This window comes from Eurosta solidaginis, chromosome 3 (assembly GCF_040869045.1).
Source record: "Eurosta solidaginis isolate ZX-2024a chromosome 3, ASM4086904v1, whole genome shotgun sequence".
Classification (NCBI taxonomy): Eukaryota; Metazoa; Arthropoda; class Insecta; order Diptera; family Tephritidae; genus Eurosta; species Eurosta solidaginis.
This window is the reverse complement of record NC_090321.1, coordinates 145,969,961-145,986,368: the sequence shown is the minus strand read 5'-3', so window position 1 is coordinate 145,986,368 and position 16,408 is coordinate 145,969,961. Positions and strand designations below refer to the sequence as shown.

Below are 16,408 nucleotides of genomic sequence, written 5' to 3'. Positions count from 1 at the left end.
TGGCTGGAATGTGTAATGCAAAAGTCTCACAACATTGTGAAATAGAAATATGCTGACTCCGCTGCAATGTGCATAGGTACTGACTTGGTTCCCATAGATTTGATAACGTTGCGCAATATTGTCATTGCGCGATATGATGAAATGCACTTGCCCTTGAAGCGGGTGTTGGGTTGCAATTATGCTGCTTACAATAATTATGCCAGCGCAGCTGCAGGTGGCCCATCTAACGTGGGAAGAATAATTATGCTGACACAGCTGCAGGTGGCCCATGGGACTGTGGGAAGAATGATTATGCTGACATAGCGGCAGCTGGCTATGGGATTGTGGGAAGAATGATTATGCTGACACAGCTGCACGTGTAAACTTTAGTTCGTGGGAATCCAACATGTTGGGGAGCCGGCAGCGTGGTAACTTACATATATGTGACCTGGAAACATGAAAGGGACCTATTGTGCGAAAATACCGTTGTTCACTTTTTGAGTGCTTCTTATAGGAAATTTAGCGCTCTTTCCAATGGAACAAATCGTATTTAAAGCCAAATCGGACCACAAATAAGATTTTTTGAAATAGTTCAATCCATGCGCCACCTATGGGAGTTTTTGTCTTATTATTGCATTGTCATCGGGTTCTGAACTATATTCCAAGTTTCACTTGTAGCTTATCGGGAAGTTACTTAAATTTTAATTACAAAATTCGTTCACAACGGCCGGCCGCTACACAAAGTTAAGCTAAACAAAAACTTTAAACGCGTTTTTCTCGAAAACATGTTTTCGCACAATAAGTCCCTTTCATGAATCCAGGTCACATATGGTTCTACAGCTACTAAATATTTATTTATTTTATTTACTAGAAGACCCGGCAGACGTTGTCCTGCCCTAAATTTGGCCTATCTGCATACATTTTAATAAGCTTTTTCCGTCTGACTCTGCCCTCCCCCCTCTTCACTTTTTCCTAATCCTTTTATTCACACCCCCCTCCCTCCGTCTTTTTCGCTTCATCTATCTCCATCTTCTTCTCATTCTATCTCTTTCTCAATCTCCTTCTCCCTTTTCTCTTCTCTCAATTTCTTCTAATTCTTCTGCATCCCTTATTGCCTGTCCCAGAGGGTGGTATGTATTTTATTCCAGTCCCAGTCCCACTCCGAGTCTCAGTCCCAGTCCTGGTCCTAATCTCAGTCCCAGTCCGTCTCTGGATAATATATTACTCTGTACTAAAGCACTCATCAACAGCTTTCATTTGATATCTATATTGTATAAACACTGTCTAGGCATTCACTGGCCCACGTTTTGGCCTATATCTCGAGACCCTAGTCACCCAGGGGTATGACAATTACCCTCTACACAACTAAAGACTCTCCTGAATTAAAAAAAATGTCATAGTACCTCTAAATCGCGGGCCCCCTCAGAACGGAAATGTTACAAAAAAAAGAAATTTACTTATTCTTTTAAAGATATAACATAACATATATAAATACAGACAAGTTAAATACATACAAATTTTCAATAGTATATATTATCATACATTCACTTAAAACTTTAAAGATTTAGAGTAACTTAAGAGTTAAGAAAAGAAAATGCTGCTAGTTTGAAACATCCTAATTTTTTAATAGCCTGGTAAAAGCCTGGTAAACAATATTGGTAAAATGTTTGTTAAATATTTAGGCACAATATTATAGGGTGTTGCAATATTACAATTAATGCTGTTGAAATACTGTGGAAATATTTCAGCAACATAAAAATGTCCGGGTTTTGCATTTTTTTGCGTGGATATTTCAACAATATTACTGAAGTATTTTCAAGTTCGTTATGAAAACATTATTAAAAGTATACACCAAAGTAGAGATAAAAACTGCGTGAGGTATTATTTGATTATATATCAGGTGTATGCATATGAAACCGGTATTGGCATCTAGCGATCAGTAGGCACAATTGTAAGAACAGTCAAGACTTACCATTGGCGCTAGTTGGCGTCTTATGATCTGTCAACAATATCCAATACCAAACATTTCAAGTTTCATACAATATCGTGTTTTTTTCGCTCTTGAAAATTTCGAAATACGTGCCTTCAAACAACGATTTGCGGCGAGCATTAATTTTCTGCCTCCATTTGAGTAAATCGGCGATAGAATCTCATCGACTGCTTGTCGTAGCTTACGGCGAGCACGCTCTCGGTCGTACGCAGTATAGTGAGTGGTTCAACATGTTTAAAAGTGGTAATTTTGATGTGAGAAACGCTGACCGCGGCAAACCACCGAAATTGCTCGAGGACGTCGAATTGCAGGCTTTGCTGGATGAAGATAATCAGACGCAAATACAGCTCTCAGAACAACTAAATGTGTCCCAGACAACCATTTCCACACGTTTGAAATCCATGGGAAAGATCATGAAAGCGGAAGATGGGTGCCACATGAGCTGAACGACAGACAGCAAGAAAATCGGGAAACAACATGTGAAATGCTGCTCGCCAGACAAAAAAGAAAGTCGTTTTTGCATCGGATCGTTACTGGCGATGAAAAGTGGATTTATTTCGTGAATGCCAAACGCAAGAGATTGTATGTGGACCCTGGCCAACCAGCACAATCGTCCCCAAGACCAAATCGCTTCGGAAAAAAGACAATGCTCTGTGTTTTCTGGGAACAGCGTGGTGTAATCTGGTATGAGCTTCTAAAACCAGGCGAAACTGTTAATGGTCAATGCTACCAACAACAATTGGCCAATTCGAACCGAGCTCTGCACCAAAAACGCCCAGAATATGAAATTAGGCATGACAAAGTGATTTTTCTCGATGACAATGCACCATCACACCGAACAAAGCAGACTCGGTAATTGGTTGAGTCGTACAGCTGCCAACCGCTACCCCACCCCGCTTACTCACCAGAATTGGCTCCATCCGACTTTCACTTATTTGCATCGATGAGGCACGCACTAAGCGAACAGCGCTTCACTTCTTACGAAAATGTTAGAAAATGGCTCGATGACTGGTTTGCTTCAAAAAACGAAGACTTTTTCGGCGAGGTATATATAAATTACCTGAGAGGCGGTCAAAATGGGTAGCTAGCGAGGGCGCTTACTTTGAATAAAATATTCGTTACCATTCTCTTGAAATAAATGTATTTTTTTTAAATAAAAATACCGGTTTCATATGCCTACGCCTGATATTCCTTGTCCACAAAATTATTCACGAATATTTCTATCATACTCATTAATCTATTTGTAAATTTCAAGGATACACATATAAAACAATGAGAATTTTTAGACAGCGGGTTCCACACCAACCAGTACAGGTTAGCACAAATATTTGAGATATAGCATTGCAGTAAAAATATTCCCTGAATATGTTAGAAACATGTCAAAACCTATATTGCAAACCAAATATTCCTACAATAAATGTATGATTTCCTTCCGTGTGAGCTGTTCCCTTATTTACCTACAAACCTGCGACTTTCCAATCGTCAGCATGGCTTTTAAAAATTACATTGCACCATCACCGCGCTATTAACCGTCCTGATCATGAATAATTTTTCTTCTTAGTTCGCATGGCTGGGTACATGGGTACCACAAGGCAGTTCATACGTGAGAACTACTAGTGGTACCTGGATATCCCAGCCATGAGAACTAGTAATAAAAAACTAATTTTAGTAAAAAAAAAACCATCTTTATAAAAGTATATTTGAAAAAATTGTCTCTCCTTTTTGTAGAAAACTTATTCCCATAGGATGCCACAAAATTTTAACTTGTTTATATTTGTAGATTACGTAAAAATGTGAGAACTGCGAGTGGTACCTGGGTATCCCATCAATAAGAACTAGTAATAAACAACTAATTTATTAAAAAAATCATCTTTATGAAATTATATTTGAAAACATTTTCTCTCCTTTTTGTAGAAAACTTATTCCCATACGATGCCACAAAATTTTAACTCGTTTCTGTTTGTAGATTATTTAAAAATGGCTTTTGAATATGGAAAAGGTACCCGGGTACCCATCTATGCACAGGACGGTTAAAGCCATCAACACACAAACAAATTGCGGACTAAACCAAGAACCCCACCATAGAACAGTACTCGTAGCGCTGGACTTATGAAAAGCCTTTGACACAGTTAATCACAACACGTTACTGGAAGACTTGGAAGGTTCTACTCTTACTACCAGTCAAAAAAGATGGACCTCGAATTATCTCTGTGGGCGGCACGCATCGGTGCATTTCAGGAATGTAACTTTAAAACCCAGATGACCTAGACAATCGATGCAACATGGTGGTGTCCTATCCTCATTTTTGTTTAAGGGGAGTACGGCCAATTCGTTGTAAAAACACGGTTTTTTTCAAATTTTTTTAAACGACACAGTTAATATATTTTCAATTTAAAATTTACTACAAAATTAGGTGATATTTAAAGAATATTGTGTAAAATTTTAATCGATTTATAAGGAGAAATGAGCTATTGATAGCTAATCTCCGCGGACGTTTCAAAAAAAAGTTCGAATGCGATGTCCTTCACAACTCCTCACTTTATCAACTACAATCAAAAAACCAAAATGATTTCATTAGATAACGAGATTTTGCAGGTAACAAGGTCCATTTTTTTATTTCTTATTTTTTACAGCTCTTTGAACACATATTTTAATGAGCCTTATAAACAAAAACCAACAGACTTGCTTTCTACAGAATACATCTTTGCAGCCAAAATGGGAAAAATGTGCTGCGGTCTGATGAGTCCTAAATTGGTGTGCTTTAAACAGATGGCAAACAATGTAGATAAATGAGAGGTTGCTACTCACCGATTTGCCGCGATAGAGTTGGTTAGGGGACGACTCCTCTTTCAGCTATGCTGCTTGACAATTTTCTCTTTTCACGAAAGCTCAAGTCTCTTCTAAGTCCAGCGTAATTGGTTAATTTCTACACAAATCGGCAATAAAATTTGAATGCGCAATAGAACACAAAACTTAGTTACCGTTGGTACTACTTTTCCCAAATTGAATATAGCTTTAGATGAAAGGATTTCGCAAGCAATTTCATTTAATTCACCAAATTTTATTGTGTACAAACGTAAACGCAATTACATCAAATAATCAGCAAAATATACAACCCGATGGCTTATTCACAGGAAAAGGGTCTTCTTTCTTTGAAGATTAAATTTATTTTTCACAAAGTGATAATATTTAGCACTTTTCACAAACTGAATGAAATTCGCAACTACTATGCTTTTCAAGAGTATAATTATGCAGTATAATTGTATGATTATAATTATATGGAAAAATTTAAATCGCTATTGCACAAAACGCACAGCAAGGAAAGCCACTTTTTTAAAAGAATTGTTGATCTCCAAAAACTACTTTGACACTGGATATCTATATATAATTTGCTCGAAAAAGGAAATTTTGTCAGAAAAACTGTTTTTAATTGGCAAAGATGGCAACGATAATAATTTTTTTCAATAACCAAAAGGTGGTGGTTTTTTGACAGGTTGGCGATCATGCCATATCGCCATCCTGTACTTGCGGCGAATTGAACTTGGTGGATTTTCACGGTGGAGGCTGCCACACGGCCATGAGAATTCCCAATAGGGAATTTAAAGGTAAATACAATGCATTGATTTTAGGGATACTTCAATATAAAAATACAATCCAATAACCGAATACAATACAAGATACGGGTTATATATAAATTCATAGATATTCGATACAATACAATTCAATAATCGAATATAATACCAAGTACGGGTTATATATATAAATTCATAGAGATACGTATAAAAAAAGGAGGGAGATGGGACGGGTGACAGCCTACACCGCGTAACCATCCTGGGCCGCCTAGGCGCACTAAGCGCCTAACGTGTGTTTCAGCTCCTGCAGGGCGCGTACTGCTTCCTGGATCAGGATTTTTCCCACCTTCGTTTTGTATGTGGCGGTGCGCAAGCCGGTCGCGGTGCACCGGATGGTACGCTCCCCGACGCTGCGTCGCGGGGTTGGCGCGCGCTCAGGCGACCTCGCAGGCTGCTGTTGACAACGTCGACGGTGATGTGTTGCAACGCGGCGGCGTGGTAGTGGATGAGACTCCTCTTCGCTGGGTGCTTGGCGGCCTCCGGTGCCGCCGTGAAGCAGGGTTTGGTGGAAGCCCCCGCAATCCCGGCATCGTTCAGTAGATGTGCATTGGTTGGTCCGATGCGATAATGCCAAGCAGTTGCTACAGAAGTGGTGTGCCTTGACTATAACCAGCCGTTGATGCGTGAGCATTGCCTTGAAGAGAGGGCACACCAAAAGCGCGTGATGCTGCAAGCAGAGACGGCATTTGCGGTAATCAGCCACCGCGGGGATGATGCGACGTGTCGGGGCTGCGGGTACTACGACGCGCGATTCCAGCGAGCGACGTGGTGTGGGAACCGGAGGGCGCTGACGATCCATATGTGCAAGGAGAGGATATGAATGCATGTTAGTGGTATGTCTGAGGGGAGCGCCAGGTTAGGGACTGTTTGTGAGAGATACGGGATGATTCAGTTATGTTCTGAGATGGTGTCAGTATTTAGTCTTAGTGGACTGTAGTTGGTTCGGGAGATGATAGGGAACCATGCGAGGTTGAATGAAGTTGCGCTGGTGGCAGGAAATACAATTTTGTGATAGGCCTGGTGAGAACACCGTTTTGCGTGCGTACGTCGACTACTCGGATATGGCCGTCTCTTCCCAGATGGGTGTCTTCCACGCGTCCTAGGCGCCATTCGGTAGGGGGTAGGTTGTCTTCTTTGATGACGACTAGATCGCCGATTTTAGGGGGAGGTTGAGCGGTTTGCCATCGATAACGCTTGTGTAACTCCATGAGATAGTCATTCTTCCAGCGCTTGCTGAATTGGTGATGTAAAACTTTCAACCGTTCCCAACGGTTGATCAAATAGAGGTGTTCATAGTTCGGTTCGGGGATGGCGAGTAGAGGTGCGCCTCGGAGAAAGTGGCCAGGTGTGAGGGCGGTGAGATCCGCTGGGTCCTGGGAAAGCGGGGAGATAGGACGAGAATTGATTACGGCCTCTATGCGAATTAATAACGTTGAGAATTCTTCAAATGTGAAGCTGTGTGTTCCGGCGACCTTTTTAAAATGGGTTTTAAAGCTTTTGACGGAAGATTCCCATAATCCGCCCATGTGGGGTGCTCCGGGGGGTATACATTTCCATTCGATGCCTTGTGGCGCGTACTTTTGGACAATATCTGTCGAGACTTCGTTGAGGAAGGTGATGAACTCTACTTCGGTTGCTCGCTTAGCACCAATGAATGTTGTGCGGTTGTCACTCATCATTTGTTTCGGGTACCCTCGACGCACCCGGGCGAAGGCAGCGAGAAAAGCCTTACTGGTGAGATCCGAACACAATTCCAAATGGATCGCTTTGGTGTTGAAGCAAGCGAAAACGGCCACATAGTCTTTTACGAGTGTTGGAGATCGGAGCATCGAAGCTTTTATTTGTAACGGACCGGCGAAGTCTACGCCAGTAGTAGTGAAGGGGGGCGCGAAAGTGCATCGTTCGGGGGGTAAAGCTGCCATTAATTGGGATTGCGTTTGTCGCTTATGGATGGTGCAGACTTTACATTGGAAAATAAATTTTTTCAGCTGAGGTCGGGGGGTATAGAATTCCTGCCTCATAGCTTGTTGCAGGAGGCGGACTTCCGCATGGAGGAAGCTCTCGTGCAGAAACCTTATATAAAGGGTAGTAAATCTAGCCTTTTCGGGGAGAATGATGGGACGACATTCATTGTAGGTCATGTCGGCGTTTACTAATCTTCCGTTGGCACGGAGAATCCCGTTTGTATCCAGGAAGGGGTCAAGTGCCAGTAGGGGACTTCGCTTTCCGATTGGTTTTGAATTTTCGAGGGAGGTTCTTTCGGAAGCGAAGAATCTTGACTGAGTCAAGCTCAGCAGACGGATTTTCGCGCGCATGACGTCGGCGTAAGAGAGGGCGGGATCGTTAGGGGTACGATTGCCTCCTACAGCATTTTTAAGCCGAGTTACAAATTTCAACACGTACGCTGTTACGCTTAGGGCACGGGGATAGGCGGAGAACCGTTCTAAGAAGTCTTCTGACTCTTCCGCTGCATGCAGTGATTCGACTCGGCGAAGTTCGGGGGGTACAATATTTCTGGCCGTTGGTGTTGGCCAGTCCTCGGGGGGGGGGGGGGGGGGGGGGGGGGGTCGGGAAAGCCACTCTGGACCATTCCATAGCGATGAGTTAGCGAGATCGGCGGGGCTGCATCCTCTGGTTCCAAGATCCGCGGGGTTGTCTTTGCTTCGCACATGTCGCCAAGGGACATTTTGAAGGAGGTCTATAATCTGCGCTGTTCGGTTAGAGACGTATGTGGTGGCTTTTCCAACCAGGCTAGCACGATTTCCGAATCGGATCACATGATTAATTTTTTTTTGGTTTAGGCCGAGATGGGGTTGGACTACTGCGACTAATTTGGCTAATAAGAGCGCTCCGCATAGCTCCAGGCGTGGCAAACTAATGGTTTTGAGAGGGGCCACTTTGGACACTATAAGGTGAGAGTGGACCTGAGCACCGACGGTACTTCTTAGGTACAGGGTTGCGCAATAAGCCTTTTCTGAGGCGTCGCAGAATCCGTTGAGCTCAACATAATGATCGGGCGTAAAATTCATCCATCGGGGTATATGGATGGCTGAGATAGAGGGAAGATTTTGAGAGAACTGCGCCCATTTGGCTAGACGGATGGGTTTAGCCTTCTCGTCCCATTTGGTCCCGTCTAACCACAATTATTGCATGAGCATCTTCGCTTGGATCATTATGGGCATCAGCCACCCTGCGGGATCGAAAAGTTTCGCAATGGAGGAGAGGATTTTCCGCTTCGTGGCTGCAGTGGATGTCGGATTTGAGTCGACGGTATACGAGAATGTATCCGTTAGGGCGTTCCACTGGATGCCCAGGGTCTAGGCGGTGCTAGTCTTTCCGAACTCGGGAAAGTTTGTTTCCAGCAGATCAGTTTTCGATATTTTTTGGAGGATGTTGGGATGGTTTGCCGTGATCTTTTTTAGGGGAAAGCCGGCTGAATTGAGAGCGTCTATAGTCTCTGTTAGGGATTGCTCGGCTGATTGGAGATCATGACTGCCAGATATAATATCGTCAACATACGTCTCGGATTTTAGTATTGGGGCTGCGCGTGGATGGGAATAGGCTATGTCTTTCGACAGCTCGTGTAGAGTGCGAATAGCCAGGAAAGGCGCGCAGTTAACCCTGAAGGTGACCGTTTTCAACTTGTAGGACTTGATTGGACTGTGTTCGGGGGTTCGGAATATTATCCGTTGGTAGTCTCGGTCATCGGGGTGCAAGAGAATTTGGCGGTACATTTTCTCGACGTCGCCATTAAACACATATTTATACGTTCGCCATTTCAGCAACATAAGTCGGAGATCCGGTTGGAGGGTTGGTCCGGTACATAAAACATCGTTGAGGAAGTGACCGGAACCCGACTTTTTAGAGGCGTTGAATACAACTCTGACTTTTGTTGTCTTCTTGTCTGGCCTTACGACTGCATGGTGAGGGAGATAGAATGAGCAGTATTTACCCAGGGATTCTATTTCATTTGGACTGCATTCTTACATGTGGCCTAGGGACAGATATTCTTCGAGTATCTCGTCGTATTGCTGCTTGAGATCGCCCTTTTTTGAGAGAGTACGTTCCATGCCATGGAACTGTCGTAGGGCTGCAGTACGGGATTGTCCTAGGTCTATATCGTTCGGGAATGTTGATTTAAATGGGAGCCGGACCATGTATCGACCGTCATCCATGCGAGTGGTGGTGCTTTGATAAAATTCTTCGCACATTTTATCTTCTGGGGTTTCCACTCTCGTTCTGGGTATTTCTTCGATTTCCCAGAATTGTCTCAGCTGTTCATTCAGCTGGACATTCGTCACTTCCCACGCTTGAGAGGAGTGTGATCCGACCTTTTCGGGGGTTTGGCCACTTATTATCCAGCCAAATATTGTGTTTTGTGCTAGCAGTGTGGGCGAGATCTTTTCTATGCCATTTAGCATGATTTGAGGGATGAGATCGCTGCCTAACACTAGATCGATTTGGGAGGGATTCTGAGAATTCTGGTCTGCTAGCTTGAGGTGTGACCATTTACGCATTTGGTCGTTATTTAGCCTGAGTGTTGGGAGTTGCCTAGTAAGCCGAGGTAGCATTATTGCCTTGGCCTTTATTTTCACCTTGTGGTCATTTGAGACTAGGGTCAATGAGCATAACTTGTTGGAGGTTTGTACTACTCCGCCTCCCATGTCCGATATTTCAAATAGGGAGTGGGTATATGGGAGGCCTAGCTTGATTTGAGCTTTTGATGAGATGAAGCTACGCTCTGACCCTTGATCCACTAAGGCTCTGAGCCTGAAGCAGTTCCCTCGGTGTTCTATGGACACTATCGCTGTGGGGAGAATGATCTTGCTATCATTTTCTGCATGCAAAGATTGGATGCGGGCAGCGTTTGAGGTGGTGGGAAGTTCCTCGTTGGGATCTGGGTTGGTAACGTCCTGACTAGTTGCTACTTGAGCTGTTTTTTTCCGAGGGCCATTGGTTTTATGAGATACTCCGGCGTCGTGGAGGGTGGAGTTGTGGCGACCTTGGCAGTAGAGACACGTTCTTGTGCTTGTGCAATCTTTTAAGAGGTGGGCTTGGGACAGGCAGTTTTCGCACATATTGTTTTCTCTCACGAATTTTTTCCGTTCAGGGATTGCCAGCTTTTTGTAATGCAAGCAGCTTTGTAGCGTGTGGGAGGCCTGCTTGCACATTTTGCAGGCGTAGATTTTCTGATGCTCGGCCACATGAGCATTTGTGCGATTTTGGATATAGTTGCTGTTCTGCGGGGGGTTGCGGCTTTGATTTTGGGTTTGAACTGAACTGGGGATTGTTCTGACTTGGGGAAGGCGTTGAGAAGTTGGTGGGGGGTGGATTATATCGGGGTTTGGCTGGTCGCCATTGATCCACCCTTTCCACTATCTCGTAGCGAGTAGGCAGAAACTGATCCATTTGGGACCAGTTCTGTAGGTCTCGTCTGGAGCTTAATGATTGTTCCCAAAGCGCATCAGTATTTTCTGGGAGCTTGGACGTTACTAAATAAATTAAAATGGAATCCCAACTCTCTGTCGAGACTTGTTGGGTTGCTAATATCTGGAGGCAGTTGTTTACAGAGGATTGCAATCTTTGGATTTCATCGCTGTTTTCCGATTGAATCGCTTTTAGATTCATGAGAATTCGGATTTGATTGTCGACCAGGACTCTTTCGTTTTCATAACGGGATTTCAGGGCTTCCCACGCCAGAGCAAAGTTGGCATCACTTAGTGGGAATTGCTTTACTATCTGGCCGGCTTTTTCTTGGGTTTTGTACCTGAGATAGTACAATTTTTGGGCGCCTGAGAGTTTCGGGTGATTGATATAGACCGCTGTGAACATGTCACGGAAGGACGGCCATTGATCATAACTCCCGTAAAAGACTTCGGTGTCACAGGCGGGTACTTTGAGGTGCATCCGGGAATTTTCTTGGGGAGTGGTGGTTGTAGCTGGGACGGGATTGCTTAGTACCCTTAGCTGGAGCTGATCGCCTATTCTTGCCTTTGTGTCTTCATATGCTATAAGGCAGGCGCGGTATTTGCTTAAGGCTGAGGCCTTAAAGTCGTCGGGAAGGTCGTTGTAATCTGACTCTACGACGGCGTCATATGCGCTATGTAGCCTTTCCCAGAACACATCGATATTTTTGTCTTTTATTTTTAGGGATGCCTCGGTGTTATCTTGGATGTCGGTTGTACCGAACCGAGCGCAGTAATCCGAAAAGAGATCCGTTTCGGATATAAATTTACTTTCGACTACGCTAGCCATTCTGAAGAGGGACTTGCTTAATTTTACTTTCGCTATTTTGGGAATTTTTGGAGATTGCCGAGTGTTTATTTATACGGGAAAACCAAAGGGATAAGTTTTCCTATTGGTCGAGAGTGTATTAGGCTAGGACCAGTTAGACTCAATTGGGATTAGGCTGGGACCAGTTGGGATGAGCGGCAGAATTTACTGCTGGGTAATTCAAACTATGTGAATGTGGCCGAATTTGCTGCTGGGTATCCCGAGTAATACTTATGTGGGAATATGTATTTATATTATACCGCAAGGGACACAAGTTAACTTTGTGAGATTATGAGTGGGATCTGCCGGTTTGTAATGCACCGCTTTTATGTACGTTTGTATATGGTGGTGGGAATATACATATATATTTTATTGCGGGAAAAATGTATTTTTGGCGGAAAAATTTTATGTGGTTGGGACCCACCAAAATTTACGGGATGGATATCTTTTAATATGTATATTATTGTACAAGGGGCTGGGTTCGTCTATGACGAAGGACCATTAGATAAATGAGAGGTTGCTACTCACCGATTTGCCGTGATAGAGTTGGTTAGGGGAACGACTCCTTTCTGATCGCTTGTCGGCGGTGCTGGCGATGATGTGGTGTCACAATGGACCAAGTTGTTGGAGTACTCCAGCAGAGTCCGATGCCAAGAAATACGTTCTTTCAGCTATGCTGCTTAACAATTTTCTCTTTTCACGAAAGCTCAAGTCTCTTCTAAGTCCAGCGTAATTGGTTAATTTCTACACAAATCGGCAATAAAATTTGAATGCGCAAAATAACACAAAACTTAGTTAACGTTGGTACTACTTTTACCAAATAGAATATAGCTTTAGATGAAAGGATTTCGCAGATAAATTGTACAGCAATTTCATTTAATTCACCAAATTTTTTTTTGTGTGCAAACGTAAATGCAATTACATCAAATAATCAGTAAAATATACAACCCGATGGCTTATTCACAGGAGAAGGGTCTTCTTTCTTTGAAGATTATATTTCTTTTTCACAAAGTGATAATATTTTCACAAACTGGATGAAATTCGCAACTACTATGCTTTTCAAGAGCATAATTATGCAGTATAATTGTATGATTATAATTATATGGAGGAATATATTTAAATCGCTATTGCACAAAACGCACAGCAAGGAAAGCCACCTTTTTAAAAGAATTGTTGATCTCCAAAAACTACTTTGACACTGGATATGTATATATAATTTCCTCGAAAAAGAAAATTTTGTCAGAAAAACTGTTTTTAATTGGCAAAGATGACAACGATAATAATTTTTTTCAATAACCAAAAGGTGGTGGGTTTTTGACAGGTTGGCCATCCTGTACTTGCGGCGAATTGAACTTGGTGGATTTTCGCGGTGGAGGCTGCCACACGGCCATGAGAATTCCCAATAGGGAATTTAAAGCTAAATACAATGCATTGATTCTAGGGATACTTCAATATAAAAATACAATTCAATAACCGAATACAATACAAGATACGGGTTATATATAAATTCATAGATATTCGATACAATACAATTCAATAATCGAATATAATACCAAGTACGGGTAATATATATAAATTCATAGAGATACGTATAAAAAAAGGAGGGAGATGGGGCGGGTGACAGCCTACACCGCGTAACCACAATGTTAGCGCTAAACACATTACGAACACAACCTTTGACTCTGACTACTTCGGTAAAAGCAAGTCTGTTGGTTTTGTTTATAAGGCTCAGTAGCAGTCTCATTCTAGAATTTCTGACTGAATGTTTGGCATCCGCAAATCTGTACATAATGGTTCGGCGTGTTCAATTTAAGTTCAGTTCTTTGTGAATTAAGCGGGAATTACCGCTATTGCTTTTAAATTTATGAAAAATAAACGTTTTCAATTGAAACATTTTTTTAATTTAATTTATGTAATAATTTGTGAAAAAATTAAACGACGTGACATGAGGACGGACAAGGTGACCGCTCTTTCAATTATACCTTGTAAATCTCTTCAAAGCCTTTTCTCCCGTGAGTCGGAGTTCTGTTTTAAGCTCTCTAGAGGACAAAAAGGGTTTGTTTTGCTAGAACTTCTTCAATGCCTTTCATCGCCATCAGTTGTTTTACGATTTCTACTGATTCTTTTTTTTATACTCAGTTGAGCAGAGCTCACAGGGTATATTAACTTTGATTGGATAACGGTTGGTTGTACAGGTATAAAGGAATCGAGATAGATATAGACTTCCATATATCAAAATCATCAGTATCGAAAAAAAAAATTCGATTGAGCCATGTCCGTTCGTCCGTCCGTCCGTCCGTCCGTTAACACGATAACTTGAGTAAATTTTGAGGTATCTTGATGAAATTTGGTATGTAGGTTCCCAGGAACTCACTCAGACCGCTATTTAAAATGAACGATATCGGACTATAACCACACACACTTTTTCGATATCGAAAATTTCGAAAAATCGTAAAAGTGCGATAATTCATTACCAAATACGGATAAAGCGATGAAACTTGGTAGGTGAGTTGAACTTATGACGCAGAATAGAAAACTAGTAAAATTTTGGACAATGGGCGTGGCACCGCCCACTTTTAAAAGAAGGTAATTTAGAAGTTTTGCAAGCTGTAATTTGGCAGTCGTTGAAGATATCATGATGAAATTTGGCAGGAACGTTACTCTTATTACTATATGTACGCCTAATAAAAATTAGCAAAATTGAAGAACGACCATGCCCACTTTTTAAAAAAAAAATTTTTTAAAGCCTAATTTTAAAAGAAAAGTTAATATCTTTACAGTATATAAGTAAATTATGTCAACATTCAACTCCAGTAATGATATGATGCAACAAAATACAAAAATAAAAGAAATTTTCAAAATGGGCGTGGCTCCGCCCTTTTTCATTTAATTTGTCTGGGATACTTTTAATGCCATATGTCGAACAAAACATTACCAATCCTTGTGAAATTTGGTAGAGGCTTATATTCTAGGACGGTAACTGTTTTCTGTGAAAAAGGGCGAAATTGGTTGAAACCACGCCCAGTTTTTATACACAGTCGACCGTCTGTCCTTCCGTTCGGCCGTTAACACGATAACTTGAGCAAAAATCGATATATCTTTACCAAACCTCAGTTCACGTACTTATCTGAACTCACTTTATATTGGTGTAAAAAATGGCCGAAATCCGACTATGACCACGCCCACTTTTTCTGTGAAAATGGGCGAAATCGGTTGAAGCCACGCCCAGTTTTAATACACAGTCGAACGTCTGTCCTTCAGCTCGGCCGTTAACACGATAACTTGAGCAAAAATCGATATATCTTTACTAAACTCAGTTCACGTACTTATCTGAACTCACTTTATATTGGTGTAAAAAATGGCCGAAATCCGACTATGACCACGCCCACTTTTTCGATATCGAAAATTACGAAAAATGAAAAAAATGCCATAATTCTGTACCAAATACGAAAAAAGGGATGAAACATGGTAATTAGATTTGTCTATTGACGCAAAATATAACTTTAGAAAAAAACTTTGTAAAATGGGTGTGACACCTACCATATTAAGTAGTAGAAAATGAAAAATCTCTGCAGGGCGAAATCAAAAACCCTTGAAATCTTGGAAGGAATACTGTTCGTGGTATTACATGTATAAATAAATTAGCAGTACCCGGCAGATGATGTTCTGGATCACACTGGTCCACATTGTGGTCGATATCTCGAAAACACCTTCACATATACAACTAGCACAACTCCCTTTTAAAACCCTCAATAATACCTTTAATTTGATACCCATATCGTACAAACACATTACAGAGTCACCCCTGGTCCACCTTTATGGCGATATCTCGAAAAGGCGTCACCCTATAGAACTAAGGCCCACACCCTTTTAAAATACTCATTATCACCTTTCGTTTGATACCCATATCGTAAAAACAAATTCTAGAGTCACCCCTGGGCCACCTTTATGGCGATATCTCGATAAGGCGTCCACCTATAGAACTAAGGCCCACTCCCTTTTAAAATACTTATTAACACCTTTCATTTAATACCCATATTGTACAAATTCTAGAGTCACCCCTGGTCCACCTCTATGGAGATATCCCGAAAAGGCGTCCACCCATAGAACTAAGGCCCACTCCGTTTTAAAATACTCATTAGCACCTTTCGTTTGATACCCATATTGTACAAACGCATTCTAGAGTCACCCCTGGTCCACGTTTATGGCGATATCTCGAAAACGCGTCCACTTATAGAACTAAGGCCCACTCCCTTTTAAAATACTCATTAACACCTTTCATTTGATACCCATATCGTACAAACAAATTCTAGAGTCACCCCTAGTCCACCTTTATGGCGATATCTCGAAAAGGCGTCCACCTATAGAACTAAGGCCCACGCTCTTTTAAAATACTTATTAACACCTTTCATTTGATACCTATATAGTACAAACAAATTCTAGAGTCACCTCTGGTCCACTCCCTTTTAAAAAAACTCATTAACACCTTTCGTTTGATACCCATATTGTACAAACGCATTCTAGAGTCACTCCT

At 41.9% G+C, this 16,408-nt stretch overlaps 1 protein-coding gene across 9 annotated transcripts in view; it reads left to right on the top strand.

Moving 5' to 3' along the window:
* The window catches only part of vlc (vulcan), a 303,152-nt gene that overhangs the window by 198,769 nt on the left and 87,975 nt on the right, over positions 1-16,408 (top strand). Inside the window, exon 1 of one of the 9 annotated variants that reach the window (XM_067773210.1) lies at positions 4,368-4,564. The exons of 7 other annotated variants lie outside the window; for them this stretch is intronic. Coding sequence is in view for 1 of the 2 variants with exons in the window: in XM_067773209.1 (XP_067629310.1) it covers positions 5,547-5,574 (28 nt within the window). In the remaining variant the exon portion in view is untranslated. Of the gene's footprint in view, positions 1-4,367; positions 4,565-4,703; positions 5,575-16,408 lie in introns of those variants that run through there. One more of the 9 variants, XM_067773209.1, reaches the window with a different exon arrangement.